The sequence below is a fragment of the Crinia signifera genome, chromosome 1, assembly GCF_055691185.1.
Source record: "Crinia signifera chromosome 1, ASM5569118v1, whole genome shotgun sequence".
Taxonomy (NCBI): Eukaryota; Metazoa; Chordata; class Amphibia; order Anura; family Myobatrachidae; genus Crinia; species Crinia signifera.
Window position 1 is genome coordinate 224143919 of NC_139217.1, and position 18225 is coordinate 224162143.

At 43.1% G+C, this 18225-nt stretch overlaps 1 protein-coding gene across 3 annotated transcripts in view; it reads right to left on the reverse strand.

Moving 5' to 3' along the window:
- Positions 1-2378: 2378 nt before the first annotated feature.
- Positions 2379-18225, reverse strand: part of SEMA6B (semaphorin 6B) — a 237993-nt gene continuing 222146 nt past the window's right edge. For all 3 annotated transcript variants that reach the window (XM_083179335.1, XM_083179334.1, XM_083179336.1), the window contains 3 exons: positions 7393-7473; positions 4081-4139; positions 2379-3980 (listed from right to left, as the gene is read on the reverse strand). In XM_083179335.1, the coding sequence (XP_083035461.1) occupies positions 2908-3980; positions 4081-4139; positions 7393-7473 (1213 nt within the window). In that variant the 3' untranslated portion in view covers positions 2379-2907. The remainder of the gene's footprint in view (positions 3981-4080; positions 4140-7392; positions 7474-18225) is intronic.

Sequence of the window (18225 nt, forward strand, 5' to 3'; positions counted from 1 at the left end):
CCTGAGCCCCAAGCCTGAATTGTGCTACACAATCCGTGTTCCTGGTCAGTCAGTGGTCCTGTCTGCCTGCGCTGCAGTCCCCTGAGATCTTTCTGCAGTATCACCATCTTTACAGATTAGTCAGGGGCTTTCCCTGCAGTGGCTTCTTTAATTATTTATTATATGGTACCATCTCTGCATTGTTGCAGCAGCTCACACTAAGGGGTCAGGTTTGCCTTCTAGGGGTCATTCCTTCCCTGTGCAAGAGTCTGGAGTTTTATTTTGTATACCACCTTAGTGCATTGTTGCACCCGCATTTGGGTAGACTCTGGGGGTACCCCATCCTTTGTGTCCCTTTAGTTAGCTTTTCCTCTTGCACTCTTCTCGCATTGGCGGACACGTTGTCCCACATAGGACAAGACGGCATCGGGGGTGGGGCCGGCATATCCAGCTCCGTCGAACGCGGCTGTTATTGGTGAAGCCTAGCACCGCACGTGTCAGTCAACCGTGAGGAGGGGCAATAGAGTTAGGGGTCAGCTTTGGCGGTACCCTCCACAGTCCTTACAGTACTGCTACAAGCTTTATTTCTGCATGACAACTTAGCATTATTGGCTTTAATGTCCTGGTTTGAGACTGAGGTTCTAAAGACTAAACATTTTTTTCTCTCTGGGCTGTTCATGCTATGCTGTGGGCCTGGGAACTGGTTTCGTCATTAAATTATAACAGCATATGGAAAATCTGGTGGTGTAAACAGAAAATGATTCATGTCTCTTATTTCTAGACCTTCCTTTGGGGGTTTTGGAGGCTTGTTAAAAGTACATATTTCAGACCTTTACTGTACATCGGCATGCATGTTCAACCATGGGATCTTATCTGGATGCTGGTCTTGCTTATGTTGAGTGCCTCCGCCAATTCAGCATGTTTCCAATTTGGGAGCTTTGTCTTACAGGTAAGCTTTTCTCATAATCTCTGTATGGTTCTGACATTCCAGCCCAATTTTTTTTTTCTACTTTAAACTTGAACCAGTAAATTATCTTAAGTGCTTCCTTCATTTATGACTTCTTGGACAAAAATGGTCTGACTCTTTTAGTTTCATTATGAAGCAACAAAGCAGACCATTTATTGTTGTATCTGCTTGTTCATTACTAGGGCCTATTCTAGTTGTGGCTCAACCGCACCATATTGGGTAACAAAGTATTCTACCATGATAGTGGCTATCTTCTAGTTGGTGCGACATAGGACTTTGGCATAACATGTTTGCCGTACAACTACATGGTCATATGCACACTTTGGGTGTACAGTTTTCTGGTCAGGCAGCCTGTGCATTCCATCCCCGAGGGCAGCTGTTGAACATCCCATGTCCAGTGGCCCCCAGTCATGCTGACTGAGAAATGCATATTTTCAGTCACTGAATCCTTTTCTCTTAAGCAGACTACGATACACTGTTCTTCCTCCTTCAAGTTCAGTTGTGAGGGGGTTTTGTCTCAACTGTCTTTTGCCTATTGTTCTGTTTTATATTTCACAGTTCTAATTTTGTACAGTTTCACTGGTTTACTGCTTCTCCTTTCAGGCTCTTTTTAAGTTACACTGGCCTTGGGGAGATGTAGAGGGAAGAAGCTTATATTTTTTGTTACAGCTTTTCGTTTAGGTGTCTGCTCGCTGGTCCCCATCCACACCTTCCATGGTCCAGTATCCCCCAGTCTGCTTAGATCATGGGTCTTCAAACTGTGGCCCTCCAGGTGTTGTGAAACTACAAATCCCAGCATGCCTTGCCACAGTTTTGCTATAAGGGAGTGTTAAAACTGTGGCAAGGCATGCTGGGATTTGTAGTTTCACAACATCTGGAGGGCCACAGTTTGAAGACCCATGGCTTAAATGAAAGGATTCCATAGAATGTGACCAAAACGCCTCTTTTATACTTTTCCTTATGTAGTTTCAGAAAAAGTGCTATTGTTCTAAAATGTAAAAAATGCATATGAAATAAAACCTTTATATTTAGGGTCTAAGCAAGGATCTTCTAAAGCTGAGATAATTAAGGAAGTCAGAGTAATAGAGCTGTCCTTTCTATAAACTGTCCTATAAACTATAATTGTTTAACTATAAACTGTTTATAGTCCTTTCTATAAACTGAAAATATAACCAAGATATGCGGAGATCTTGTTAGAAACAGATACATTTGCATCGATGTGGGCATATATTTGATAGTTCTGATTATGAACCAAGTTAATTTTTTTATAATTGGTGTTTGACTCCATTAAACATCTATAAAGTGATGCCCGTATAGACTGGGATTTAAGCTGCCTGTTTAGCTATTGAACAGGTAATGAACAATAAAAATATTGTTTATGGGATTGCCCATTAGTTACACTTTCTTTACCTACAACCACACTCTGCCCTCATTCCTAGTTCACACACATTCATGCATAATTGTTTAATCTTTCACAAATTTCTTAAAAAAAACAGATATTAATAAAAGATGGATCTGTACATACTGTGCTTGGTTGATAAGGGAACATATATTCCCCATTCATTAAGAAAAAGCTCTAAATCTATTCAGAGCTCTTGAAAATAAAAATAAATGCTGTAGTCTATTAATTCCATACAAGAACAAGCTCAATATTTTTCTCCAGGATATTTTACCTCAATTTTTGAGTCTTTAAAATATAGGTACTGAAAACAGCCCCATGTAGTAATCTGACATTTGGCTCAGGTTCACCATCCATTTTGCAACTTAACTAGTAAAGATCTGTAAAAATGTGAATACTGGTGACTGTAAGGCCAGAGCTTAGAAAGACTTTCTATCTTTGTAATGGCACCATACATTTTACTTTCACTGATAGAAAGGTAAAAGTTGTCATGGCTCTTTATGCAGTATCAAATACAAATTTATAATACTGCAAAATCACTGCCTCAGTGTTTATATACTTATTATTGGGCATTTGGTGTATGTGGCATTCCAAACTGAAACATTAACTTGAAGTCTGAGCCGGGAGGAAAACTCTGAGGGTTTGCTGGGTGCGTGTACATGTTATGAGATGGCCTCAGCCAGTTCTCCCCACTGTTAAAAGTCCGATTTCTCCTCAGGTGGGACAGCTGTGGAGCAGTGCCATGGGAAGGTGGCTGAAAAAAACTTTCACATGTGGGAGAAGACACCACACGTCTATGCTCTCTAGAAGACCAATGATAATGTAAATAAGTTGGATTATGTCCATGTAAAGGATGATGGTGTATTTTATCTCCATACTGGTTTAAATACTCTTGTATTTGTTTGGACAGAAAGTTGGGATTGCTCCTATGTTGAGGTAAATACTGATTCTCATCCATGTGTATGGGCAAAAAACAAGAATCCTTCCCATGATGTGGAACATAGCAAGAGTCTTTACCATGATGATGTAAATAACGTAATTTTTCTGCATGCTGGGTCAAATATCGAGACTCATCTTCTTTTAAAGGTAAGTAGTGGGAATCTTCCCTATGCAGTGGTGTATAATGGGAATCCTCTCCATGGGGGTAGAAGCAGTGTGCCTCTTGTGAGTCATATCGTTCATCTGTGGGTAAACTGGAAGCTGCAAATTGGTGGTTGTCTGTGTGCAATAAACTGGTGGATGAATCTCGCATTGTGTGATTGATATAGTCTTGGGAAAAAAACATCCTCTTCTGCTGTTGCGGAGTCTGTTCTGGAGTTGGCGGAATCCCAGTCTGCTCCTTACTATGTCCAGGGCTCCAACCATGTTGTTTTAGAGATGCGAGGAGGGGATTATGATCTGGGTGATCTAACTCTCTACTTCTGCTCACACTGGTAACAGAATCCTCTGGAATGAGGACATTGTCCTTCTCTTTGTGTCTACACTGTGTCTTCCTCCTTTGTTGAGAGCTCAGAAAGCATACACCTAGCCCAGACAATACTGCACCCACAACAAAGGCTGCCACAGTGGAAACCACCAGCATATTGACAGATACTTCAGCACCTTCTTGCTCCATAAAACTCGGTGTGACCAAACCTTAAGGAAAGTAAATTTGAAATGTAAATTTGAAGCCAACTGTCAGTACAGTATTAGAGAAGCTCAATAACATACAGTATTCAAAAAAAAAATCACTAACCTTCACAATCTCCAAGTTGAGATATTTGTTCTCCACCAAGGTCCTGCTCATAGCGAACCCTGAAACATATAATTTAGCAAAAACATTTCTATTAAATATAGTGGACCTCATTTATGATTTACAAATACAGATGAGGTGCAGACAGTGCACACTGCTCTTTCGAGTTTCCAAATGCACCTAGATTGTCATTAAAGTATATATATTTAAGTAGCGGAGGAGCAGGAGTTTAAGGAGAAAATCCTGCACCAGCTCATAAATAAACATTGTTGTTGGATCCTTCACTCTTATTTTAAGAGCAAATTATTCTCTAACTTGTTACAGAAATAGGGAGGTGCAACCCACTGCTTCACAATAGATCTAAAATACCTAACAAGAAAAAGAAAAGCATTCCTGTAGGTGCACTAAAAATCATTAATGGATCATAAAATATATCTTTTAATCATATTTATTGATACAAAAATCACAAACTGGTGAAATATTAAAAATATATAGTGAATAAGAAAGAAATGAAAATGTGTACTAATATATTAGGGCCACTGTCTGCTAGAAGTCTCTATGTATTGGTGTAAGGGTTATATTTCCCCTATATATGCACTTACATTAGGTGTGAATTAGTATTCTATAGAATGCAATGGTGGTTTTTACCTATGGGCTACAGGGCTGCAGCCCCCCAGGTAAAATCCGCCACTGTCTCTGCCTAAAGTGAAGCCAGATGCAGTCTGTGAGACTGCACTGGCTTCACTGTGACTGGCAGTGACCTATTGGAAGTCTGACCTGCCAGTCCCTCAAGGCAGTCCCATTGGGAGGTGTTCCCTCCGGGATGCCTCTCTGCGCAAATGCACGGCAGCCCCCAAAATGGGTTCTGCGCATGCACAGTACCACGGACCATACTGCGCATGTGCCGGATTCGGGAACCTGATAAAGCCTCCAGAAACTGCTGCAAAGGCAGCCCACGGAGGCTTGGGCCAGCGCATGCGCAGTAAGTATAAAGTTACTGCGAATGCGCCGGCCCCGTGCAGGGGACCGGAGAGCGCGGCGGCCGGGGAGGGCAGCGGGGGGTTGCAGCGGAGGTGGGGGGGCAACCCTCTCCTCCATAACGGTAAGAGCCGCCACTGATAGAATGCCAGAAAGATACTGTATATGGGGAAATTTACTTATATTTAAAATGCCGGGTACGAATCCATACAACCAGCATCGGCTGTAATTCCAGGACAATACAATACGTAAATAGGGCAGATTTATGGATTTGTATTTGCCCGATGGCATACAGTAGGTGACCGTATGCTGCTGCATTAGTTCTCATATGCATATATGCTAAATACAAATACGAGTCAGCAGCCTGCACATATCAGTCAGATCCGTGCACGCTGCAGTGTAAAAAATAATAATAAAAATAAAAAATGGCATTGGGTTCCTCAAAGAGCCGGAACTGGTTGTAAAGATTCATGGGGCAAAACACGTAGGGGATCCCCAGAGTTTTTAAAACCAGTGCCAGGCTCAAGTGCGGTCCTGTTCCCAAAATACAGGGGACAAAATGAGTAGGGGTCCACTGGATTTTGAGAACCAGCACTGGGCCCAACCAGCCAACAGGGTAATGCCACAGATGGGGGAAACTATATTTGTTCCCCCACCCGAAGCATTCACCCTCTAACTGCTCAGTCCGGGCAGGGACCCTGGGAGAATGGTACCCTCCCAATACAGCCCCCCCCCCCCCCACCAGGATTAACCATGCCTGGGCTGAAGCCTGGGGCTGTCCCCAGTGCCCCAGGGTGGTAGGCACAGGGCTGATGGCATTGGTGTAAAAAATAGAATTATTTTTGTATGGATGTATGAGGAAGGCAGTGAATGTATGTTTGTACAGTATTTATGAGGGAGGCAGTGGATGTATATATATGTATGTATTGTTCTGGGGGGGGGGGGTGGCGGCACTCCAAACACTGACAATAATCCACCAAAATAAATAATGCGGTGCCCGTCCAAAGGCAGCAGCTGGGCTTATATACGCCTGGCGTGGTTTGATTTTTTCTGCGAGTGCCGCCGACCCCCCTCCCCCTATGTATGTATGTATGTATGAGGAAGGCAGTACATGTATGTAATGTGAGACCCCATTCCCACCCATCTGTCCGTCTGCTTGCATGTTAGTCCACCTATGTCTCCATATCATGCTCTGTTGGACCATCTATGCTTGCCCCCTGACTGATTCTCTCTTTGTGTCTCCCTGATTCTCCCTCCCCAACGCTGTCTCTATCCCTCCTCGGCTATGTCTCTCTTTTGCACTGTCTCTGTCCCTGACATCCTCTCTCACTCATTCTCTTTGCCTGATACTGTACTCTCTCTTTCTCCCCTCTCTTTCTCTCTCCTCCCCTCATGCACTCTCTCTCACTCCTCACTTTACTCCCTCTCACCTTGATGTCCTCTCTCATCTCTTTCTTACACAACCCTATTTCTAGCTTACTCTCCCTCTTTTTCAAGGGGGGGGGGGGAATGTTGGTATGGGGGCCTGAATGTTCTAGTTACGCCCCTGTGTATGGCATTTGCATGGAGTCACAAATAATTTAATCTGACATAACGGTCATATAACAAAACGCATACTCCTTTCATTGCTCATCTCTTAAATATAACTTAGAACCACTGCTTATGTCACTTTATTCCATTTGATGAAAAGTATTCATATATTATACACTTTGTCAATATGGAGCAGGGCACTCCTGTGACTTATATTTTACTCAATGGAAATACGATAATAGTGATAGTATTGTAATAAGATAAATTTCACTAATTTTGGGGATGTCCCGTCTACCTGTATGCTTATACTGTCATATTTCAATTGGGTGAGGAGTGCCTAGCTTTTGAAATTACCCTGGCACCCCCATAGAGTCACTGTTCTATAAGACGGACACCCAGTCCTTGCAGGGTGAAATTGCAAAGGCTACAATATCGCATTGCACATGGGTTACTTAGCATGCAATATCGCATTGCACGTGGGTTACTTAGCTCTCCTCGTTCAGAGGAGAGATTGCTGTGTCTTCTCCAGCGCTGATATTGCCTCTTGTATCTGTTGGTATCTGCTACTCCTCCTCACTGCGTTTTGTCTATGTCCCTTTCAGTTAATGTAGCCTTAGAGTTAATCAGACCATGTGAAATATGGATCATAGCTATTGCACATATTGTGCATAGACTTCTGTTTGTTGTAGATACAGTCAGAAGAGCATTATCTATTTTCAACATGCCTTCTCTTAACGTAAAACATTTAAATATTCTATGTATATGCATGCATGTTAGTGCATAAAGTAATTTTTATATATATCCTACCAGGTTCTAAAAGGAGTAAAGACGCAGAGACTCTTCACTGGATCCCATGCACAGTATGGGTCACGAGTGCCCAGACAACTTCTGTGAAAAGAAAAATCCCAGAGAGGAAACACAAAAAGTTGGCAAGTATGCTTAAAACTGAAAAAAATGAGTATGACAAAAAAATAATAATGAATAAATAATTCCTTTTAGCTATACATACTAACAAAACCATCTTCCCATCTTAGCTGTCAAAAATGTGGTACCCGGATGGCTGCCAAACAATGTCTAAGTCAGTGATGGCTAACCTTGACACTCCAGCTGTTGTTGAACTACACATCCCAGCATGTCCTGCATCAGTTTTACTATTTGGCCATGCAAAAACTGATGCAGGGCATGCTGGGATGTGTAGTTCAACAACAGCTGGAGTGTCAAGGTTAGCCATCACTGGTCTAAGTCAATAGGTGTATACCAAAAGGTTGACACGCACTAGGCTGACTTTGACAAAAAGTCAACACAAGCAAAAGGTTCAACATGAGTTTCTTTGTGTTTTTTCTTTTAGATGAACTTTCAAACTTCAGCATCCACGTGGACTCCGATTGGAAGTGGTAAAGTGTGCCAGGTAGAGAAGCGAGGAATCTGGCCTATGGCATAGTGAGCCATGCGAGAGTACACTGTTAATTGGGGGGTCAACATTGATGGCAAAAAACATGAAAGGCATGTTGACCTTCTGCCAATGTTGGCCTTGTACATGTTGACATTTTGCTGTCAACCTAAGACCAAGACATTGTCTTTAAGCTATACCAAACCGTACAAATGCAAGGTTGCATGCATGAGGAACTTTACATACTACCATAATGACCAGGGTGCCAAACACGTTCCCGACAGTCGGGACTGTCAAAACACCGATGGCCACATGCTATTTTCCCTCATGGAGGTCCACGACCCCCATAGAGGGAGAATAGAATAGGTGGCTCGCGTAGCGAGCCACCGTGCCCGCAGGAGGCTTTTTTGCGCTCGCCATGCTGTCTGAGTACGGGCAGTCGGGGTCCCGACATCAGGCTAATGACTGTCGGGATCCTGACTGTCGGAGCCCCATACAACACCCAATGACCAGTGGTGTGAGCATCTTGGCTTTTTGGACAGTCTTGACCACTTCCCTCCACCCTCGCATACACATTGGGGCAGATGTACTAAGCCTTGGAAAGTGATAAAGTATAGAGATAAAGTACTAACCTATGAGCTAATTAACTTCCACATTACAAGCTGCATTTAAGAATAGCAGTTAGGAGATGATTGATGTGTACTTTATGCCATGACCATCTTCTCACTCTCCAAGACTTCTTCATAAAAGCCTTTAATTTAGTGACCGTTTTGAATTAAAGCTAGGGAAAGACTAATACACCCATTAATTTTCAACCTATATGCCAATTTTATGTACCCACTTCAGCATCTGTGGTTGTTTTTGTCAAAAACTTCAGGTATATTTTGGGTAGTTTTCTAGCTGTTGTTTCAAAGTGGGTGATGCAAGGGATGGAGTTGCAAACCATTATGTTGTGAAAGCGTTTGTAGTCCATGACCATGATTTTTTTGATTACTACAAAATCACCAACCTGTACCACCTCAAAACATCCCCAGACCATAATGAAACCACCTCCATGCTTCGCTGTGGGCTGAATGCAAATAGGAAGCAATCGCTCACCTATTGAACAATAAACATGCTTCTTAAACCCAAACACTTCAAACTCTTTTTGTGAAAAGAACTTTCTTCTACTGACTAGTGATTCAGTGCTTACAGCAGCCTCTTTTTATTTCTGGTCCAAAGCAATTTTTTATGGAGCTTTAACACAACCCCTTCAAGCCCCTGGCTATAAGCTGACATTTGATGTTTGCTAATGACATGCTTTTCTTCCTTGTTTCCATCACAGCAGCATGTGTCTGATGAGATGATTCAAATCAGTGCTGTTTGGAACATATGATTTTAAATTTGTCCTCCTGTTTTCTGGTCGTTCGAGGTTGTCCAGGTTGTGGGTGATCATGTACACTAATGTTAACAGCATATCTCTTGAGGGTACACCATGTACTACCAAGAGAAACATTCTCTAGGAAAGCAATTTCATCCAAGCTATCGATTTTCGATTGGTAACTCCTTCATGCAGGGCCAACACATAGAGCGCCAGACTGATGAGGGCACTGCTGCAGGAGAGTGAGTCACTGACTGCAACCACTCTGTAAGTAGCTCTCTCTTCCTTTAACTGGCTCTCTTGGCCAGCTGTGGAAATGGGACGGGTCCCCTGCCCTTCATCACAAACAGCCTCAGTTTACAAGTGTGTACCACTGGAGGAGGAGCAGGAGGGCCTGCAAAAGGCAGTTGGAAGCTTTGCCCCTGACCCCATGTGGAGCACTGCCAGAGCAAGAAAAGCATCACTTGCCCTCCCTGCACACAATGACCATAGTGTGTTGTCTGTCACTTAATACAGACAATAAGCACAGCGGTTAAACAGAGGTGGCAAAAGATAAGTGATGTCATTACTGATGTGTCCATCCTGTACACTTGCAGTGGCTGGGTGAGTCGCAGGGTTGTTCCTAGCTGCTGCTGTTTATATACAAATACACTGTACACTACCAGCCTCACATAAACAGGACACGTCGGAATTAATACCACGATAATCCCATGTTACACTCGTGGCAGGAGTGTGCGTGACATTGTCGTTAAGTCTGACATGTCCCGTTTATGTGAGGCTAGTAGTGTACAGTTTCTTGGTAACAGTCCTGGTTGCTTTAAATGTCTCAAGTGCGTGACCTGTAGAGCCCTTGTTACCGGCACATCGTTTTGTCATCCACATAGTGGTAAAAGATATATCTTACGACACAGGGTGTCCTGTACCACTCGTTATATTGTCTACATGATATCCTTCTCCTTGCATTACATTGGTAAGACGGATCGGACTCTGAGGGAGCGGATGGCTGGTCACCGACATGCTATCAAACTAGCCTTTGAGAAAGGTACTAGTGACCAGCCATTTTCTCTAGGCACGTCACACATTACCAATGCTCCGTTACATGATTATTGACCGCATTCCAGCTACCATTCGTGGTGGCAATCGATCCCTGAAACTTTTGAAGTGTGAAGCTAAGTGTATTCAGTGTCTCAGCACTGTGGCCCCTAAGGGGCTCAATGAATTTAGTGGACTACACTGTTTCCTATGATCATTATTCTTTGACCGCATCCTGTTGGTTTACACTTGCATTATCTTATATCTTATATCAATGAGCCAGCTTATCCCCTCTTGCTTACATTGTGCTTGCATTTTTGACTATTATTGTTTTTTTTGCCTTTAATATCATGTATATATCCAGTGTGTCATTAACTTTGATTGGATCGATTTTCACTTCTACATTATTGTTCTTATCATTCTTATTGATAGCCGATTATATTGCCCACACTCGCTGTCTTGTTTTTATTATATATGTTTTATGGTATATGTATTTTCACTGTATTTGTTAACTCCGGTGGCTAGGTATACCTGGATCACATGACGTCAGCCCGATTGAGGTTTCCTGACTAGCAATAGCCATAGGGATACTCTCGGGCTTTGTTATTGTGTTTCTATGGTTACGCCAGCCTCTCGCGTCCTATGCCGAGGTCAGGTGGAACAAGCGTGCTGACACACATCATGTGCGCGGGACATGCTGACGTCACTACACCTCCGGCGGCGGGAGATTCCGTGAGTATGATTTGGTGCACGTAACTTGGTGTACTGTATAAATACTGTTTGTATGCATTATGTTATTTGCTTCCTGATGACGAACAAGTAAAGTTCAAAACGTTGAAGTTCTCCTGCTGTACCGTGTGCTTATTTGATGAGTGCTGCCTCCTGTATGTAGCTCACACTACTACAAGAAGTTTACCTACAGCCAGCAGTTCATCCAGCTGAAGTTTTCAGCCATACATTATGGAATCAAGTGACCCACCAACAGGAGCACGCGGTATTCCTATCACGCCTGTTGGAGAAATTCTATCACTTTCAGAAGATGAGGCAACCCGTATACTGTTTGCAGAAGAAACCCCAATGTCGGTAGAGGCAGAGGATCTGTACCACACCATGCTCAAGCTGGGCACACGGGAGATAGATTACCAACTTCACGGGCAATCACTCTCCGACTACTATCGGAAAAAATTCATCCCAAGGGGGTTCCGAGTCCGCAATGTCCCCACCATAGGCAGATCGAGTCCAGAGTTCTGCAGGCGCTGGGTGGCCGTGCTCAACAAGTGCAGCCTGGACTTGATGCTGCTTGTGGTGGAGGAGGCGGGTAAAGAGCTCACAAAAACCAAACAGAAAATTGAAAGCATCAAAATTGAACATCAGGACATTTTGGCAGCATCTGAGTTCGATTCATGGTCCACCAAATTGAAACAACAATGTGATCTATACCGAAAAAACCTGTTGAAGTTTAAAAAAACCAAACTAGCAACGGTAGAAAATGACTACAAGACCAACCAGGTCTACCGTTGGCTCACAGGCAATGAACCGCAGACCAGATATGCCAGACCTCCATCCTGCAGCAATTGGCGGAATAAGAGAGCGGATACTCCGCGAACAGCAGCATCTTCACAATCCGACAGTGACTTCGTACCCAATGATTCGGATGAAAGCCTATCTAGTCAACGTCCCCCTTTAGGGGTGACTACCAGAAAAGGCCGCGGCAAAAAAGAACCCGCCGTGGCTGCCAAGGGGAGAGGCTCTTCAAAGCCCACAGGCCGCAAGTAGAAGCAGTTTTCAATCTATCCAGCTGAACTCTGTCTCCTGATGAAGAAAAAGTCCTCAACAAAGGACTGTCGTTTATTCCATCTAACCACCACGATGCCTTCAATTGGCAGCTGGATATGCATAAAATGGGCCGTAAGTTACGACTCAGGGAGCATTTCCAACATACAAATGTTTCTGAAACCCCGACGCCAATCACCAAATTTATACAAACCCACAGACATTCGACTTTTGACCCATCTCCCATAATTCATCTATCAAAACATATACCCGGCTAATGAACGCATCAATGGACAGATTCAAGGCAGCCGTCACTCCGTTCCACCCTAACCTGTCTGACAGGGAAAGAAAAGCTCTCAAAACACTCCAGATGGACAGAAGCATCACTATACGCCCCGCTGATAAAGGCGGGGCAATACTTTTACAAGACCTCAGTGCCTACAAGAAAGAGCTGAACCGCCAACTAGCCGATGCAAAGGTATATAAAAAACTTCACACTGACCCTACTGACAAGTTTAAAAAGGAGCTGATGCTTCTTTTGCAAGACGCGCTCAAAAACAACAAAATTGACAAGAAACTCATGGATTCCTTGACGACAGAACATCCGATATTACCTATATTGTACAGTGTCCCAAAAATCCACAAACATGCCACGGTCCCACCCGGCCGTCCCATTATCTCGGCACGTGGCAGCCATTTCCAGCCAATATCTCAACTACTGGATACGTTGATCCAACTGTTTGTCATCAAACAAGAAACACATCTCAAAGATACCACAGAATTCCTCAACCGGTTAAGAAGACTTCCTCTGCTACCACCAAATACCATCATGTGCACTATGGATGTGACGTCTCTATATACGTCTATCCCTCATGATCAGGGCCTGCTGGCAATGCAAAGGTTTCTTGAATCCTTGGGGGACAATTAGCTTCGACAAAATACTGTATCTCCAACTCCTCGAATTAGTCCTCACACGTAATTTCTTCCGATTTGACGGCCAGATATACCTACATTTGGAGGGCTGTGCCATGGGGTCGGCGGTGGCACCGTCGCATGCCAACACCTACATGGCACAGCAGGAGCAAATATTCTTCAATGAGGACATAAGGAATTCGAGTAGCATCTTATTATGCAGATATATAGATGACCTCTTTATGCTATGGCAGGGAGCAGTAGAGGACTTTCTTAACCTAATGTCAGAAATTAACAACATGCCAGGGCCTATAAAATTCACATATGCCTGGCATCAGGAACACATTGACTTCCTGGATGTTTCTTTATCTCTTAAAAATGGTACCATTAGCACTAACATCTTCTATAAGAAAACGGACAGGAATACGCTATTATTAGCCAGCAGCCACCATCCCCCTCCATTGAAGAGAGAACTGGCGTATTCCCAAATGCTCCAGGCGGCTCGTATCTGTAGCAACATTGCCCAATTACCAACAGAACTTGATACCATTGTAGAGAAATTCCACCAACGTGGTTACAAAATCCGGGCTTTAAAATCAGCCAAAGAAAAAGTATTGCGGCTAAATAGGGAAGATTTGTTAAATCCCTCCAAACCACAAACCACCAGCAAGCAAGTGTTCCCGTGGACCACAATGTTTGATACAAACAGCAGTTTAATTCCCATTGCCAGTAAGGCATTATGACCGATTTTGGTAACTGACAAAAGTCTACCATGCTTTTCCAACACCCGCCCCATGACCTGCTACAGGAGAGGCAGGAATCTGCGTGACATGCTGGTCTACACAGATGTCACCGGCTTTGATAATAACAGATCTGGTAAATATAAAATGAAAGCCAACGGATGCTACAGGTGCATAAAATGCACCACTTGTCAACTATTGGTACAGTGCCCCTCATTCAAACACCCGCATAAGGATACCATATACTCTATCAGACACGTACTTACGTGCAGCACCAGGTACATTGTCTACATAATAAGTGTGCCCATGCGGGCTCTATTATGTGGGCATGTCTACCAGGGAGTTCAAAGAGAGAATGGCACAACACAGATCTGCCATCAAAGCAGCGTTGGAAAACAAACCAATGGAACAGCCGGTGGCAGTACATTTCAAGCTTCTAAAACATCCTCTGACATCATTAAAGTACTATATCATTGACCATGTCCCCCCCATGTTTAGGGGAGGTGACCGCCAGAAAGCACTACTTCGCTTAGAAGCAAGGTGGATACACCGTCTGGACACTGTATCCCCGAAAGGTTTAAATGAGAGAATCATGTGGAACACACTTGTATAAATTTCCCTTATCCAAAGAGTATCTCTGTGCAATTTTGGTGGTTTTTCAGGACAGTATCAGAAAAGTCGATACTGTGATGTCGACCACATTGGTTCGATAACATGGTTACATGTTCTGCAACTTTAAATATGGACTCTAGCAATCTGTTACTCTAAGTTATGAATTTTGATAGCCATTTTTCACCTGCATGACTGGTTTTAATAGTGTACGTATTATTAACTCTAATATCTGTCACATGCACTAGCACTTTATTCACTATGTAGCCTCCAGCTGTGCGATCAGCAGCACCAGACACCCTGGTTACGCTGACATACACGCCCCTGTTTGCATAGCAATGGGACGCGCAGTTATTGCAGCCAACCAGGGATAGTCCAGAAACAGGAAGTGCGTCTCCGTGCGTCAGCACGGCTTCTGGCCACCCCTGCTCCGGCATCTGATGCTGCATACGATCCCGGATCACCTGGGGCCTCTCCTACACTATAAGGTAAGCACCTTGACACTGTACTCACAATTCTTGCTGTAAGCCTGACGAAGGGGCCTAGTAGCCTCGAAACTGTTGCAAATAAATACGTTTTGAATTCATCAAAATTCCCGGAGTGCCGTGCGATGCATCACCCCTAGTTGGATACATCTCTACTACTATATATATATATATATATATATATATATATATATATATAAACGTAAAGAAAGCGATGTCACTCCAGGTCTTTTTCATAAACAAAAGCAAAAGCGTTTACTGATGCCATCAGTAAACGCTTTTGTTTTTGAAAAAGACCTGGAGTGATATCGCTTTCTTTACGTTATACTAGTGGAACTGTTTCCACCTCCGATGGGCACCCGGGCCCGCTGACTACTTAAGAGCGAGAGGGGCAGTGCCGGACTTTACATGCAGTATATATATATGTATGTATATATATATATATATATATATATATATATATATATATATACACACACACATATATATATGTATATGTGTGTGTGTGTGTGTGCAAGGGATGTACATGTATAAGAGGTTGTGTATGTTAGTATTGGGGGTATGTATTCATATATGGAAGAAGTGTATATTATGGAGTTGTATTTATTTATTTACAGTTTCTTATATAGCGCAGCAGATTCCGGTGCACTTTACAATAGTAGACAGTGATAAGACAAACTGGGTATGTGTATATATGTATAAGGGAGGTATGTGCAGGTACAGGAGGGGGCATATATCTATTTATGGGGGTTGCATATAAAGGCGGATATACATGGGTATATTTTGGGGGATGTATTTATATAGCAGGGGTGTATATTGTACAAGAGACTGTATATATGTACAGTGTATAGGCCTTTGGCCGTTTAATTGCAACTCATGCATGCGCACCATGCGTGTCAATGGGATGCAGTATTATCCTGGCGTACAGAATGGAGGCTATATATACTGTGCGAAACCACATTAAACATTTTGACTGTTGTTCACAGTATACCATAACAAGGTAGATACCAGAATATTTCCACTGTGTATGTTTTGATTAATCAATTCAAAACCGCACTGGGCATGTATTCAATATTTGTGACCTTGCAAGCATGATTATTTTCAGGGTTCAGACATTATCTGGCTTGTTAGCCTACCTCCCAATTTATCTATTTTTTATAAACTTTATTGAAAATCTTTTCAGTGTCTCAGCACTGTGGCCCCTAAGGGGCTCAATGAATTTAGAGGACTACACTGTTTCCTATGATCATTATTCTTTGACCGATATACAGTACATGGGTATATTTTGGGGGATGTATTTATATAGCAGGGGTGTATATTGTACAAGATACTGTATATATGTACAGTGTATAGGCCTTTGGCTGTTTAATTGCAACTCATGCATGCGCACCATGATTATTTTCAGGGTTCAGACATTATCTGGCTTGTTAGCCTACCTCCCAATTTATTTATTTTTTATAAACTTTATTGAAAATCTTATATAAAATATATATTTTAAATACAGTAGCATATAGATTTTTTTTTAACATGCAATTATTTCCATATCTTACAAATTACATACGTATACATATACAGTATATTTACATAAATTACATAATGCTGTTTTTCCAATACCTTTTGTCTATAATTTGACCCTTAGATACCTATATTAACAAAACAGTTTCTGCTCTTTCCATTACTTACTCTTTCCTTATTTCTTAATCTACTTTCCTTGTTTTCATATCTAACGATTTTATGCTTTTACTAGTCTATTGGGGGTCTATGAGGGATGTTTCTTTAAAATGAATATGTCCCCAGTCTTATTCCAGTCTTATTGTCTCTGAGTTATACCAGGCGGTTGTTGTTTTTTTGTGAAGTTTCTAACCAATCCATTTGAAATAGATGCGTAATTCGCGGTTCTAGTAATGTTATTGTTAGTGTGTTAGATGAGACCATTGGGATCAAATAGTTTTTCGCGTTGCCGCGAATACCTTTGCCAGAAGTATTTTTTGGCCCAGTGTTAAACATATAGCATTTAACGAGGGGGGGATATCCCAAAGAGCCCATTCTGGTGTAATAGGGCAATAAATTTCGAATCTGTTTGATACATTGGGTGACATTCTATGCTTTGCGCTAAATGCGCATGTTTTCTTCGCGCACCACATCGCCGCAAATCGCCTTTTTTCAATTCGCACTTTTCAGTCAAAATGCGCATATTTAATGTGATGCGCATTGGAGGCTGAAAAGTGCGAAGAGGGGCGATTTTCGGGGAAGTGGTGCGCTGTCTTTAGTCCTGAAAATGTGCGATTTTCATGTCTTAAAATCGCACGTTTGCAGGACAGCGCAAAGTAACAAAAAAAAAAACGAGCGCGGGGTCCCCCGCCAGAGTATAACCAGCCCCGGGCTCAGTGAGCCGGTGCTGGTGACATAAAATCAGGGTCCCCGAAAAATAGGGGTCCCCTTGATTTCATGAAACCAGCACCAGGCTCAAGGTCCGGCGCTGGTTCCCACAATACGGGGGACAAAATGACTAGGGGTCCCCCGTATTTTAAGAACCAGCACCGGACACAACCAGCCAGCAGGGTAATGCCACAGCCGGGGGAAACTTATTATATAAGCTCCCGCGGCCAAAGCATTAACCCCCTGGCTGGTCAGCATGGGCAGGGGTCCTGGGGAAGTGGGGACCCCCCCAAATGAAGGGGTCCCCCCCCCTCCAGGACTTACCAGCCCATGCTGATAGTCCGGGGCTGTCCCCGATGCCCCTGGGCGGTGGGCATCGGGCTGATGGCTTGTGTAAAAAAAAGAATTAAAACTATTGTTTTATACTGGCGAACTATGAGTCCCAGCAAGCCTACCCCGCATGCTGGGACTTGGAGAACCACAAGTCCCAGCATGCAGGGCATTAAAGGGCCCGCTGGCACTTGTAGTTCTGCAGTACAAAAAATAGTTAACAAAAACACACTGACACACTGTAAAATAAAAAAGAATTATACTGAGCGCAATAACCCTGAATATAGTCCCAGCTGCTATCTCCAAGGGATACTCAACCCTTGGTGAGTAGAAAAAGGAGCTATCAGCAAATAAAAAGCAAGGCTAGACGTAGCGTAAACTATCTGAGGAAGCCGCCGATTACCTTACAAGGCGGAGAAACGCGTCATCAGTTACGTCATTACGCACTGACGGATCACGGCCGGAGACCCAGAAACCGGAGCTGAGGACTCCCAGAGAAGGCTGTATTATTTGGGAAGCGCTAGCAGCCGGGGACCCGCTCCTGGTAGCCAGAAGGGACTGTGCCATCAAGCTTGAAAAGAGCAAGTATATGCTTACTGCTAATGATCTGCACCGTGTGCATCCTTAACC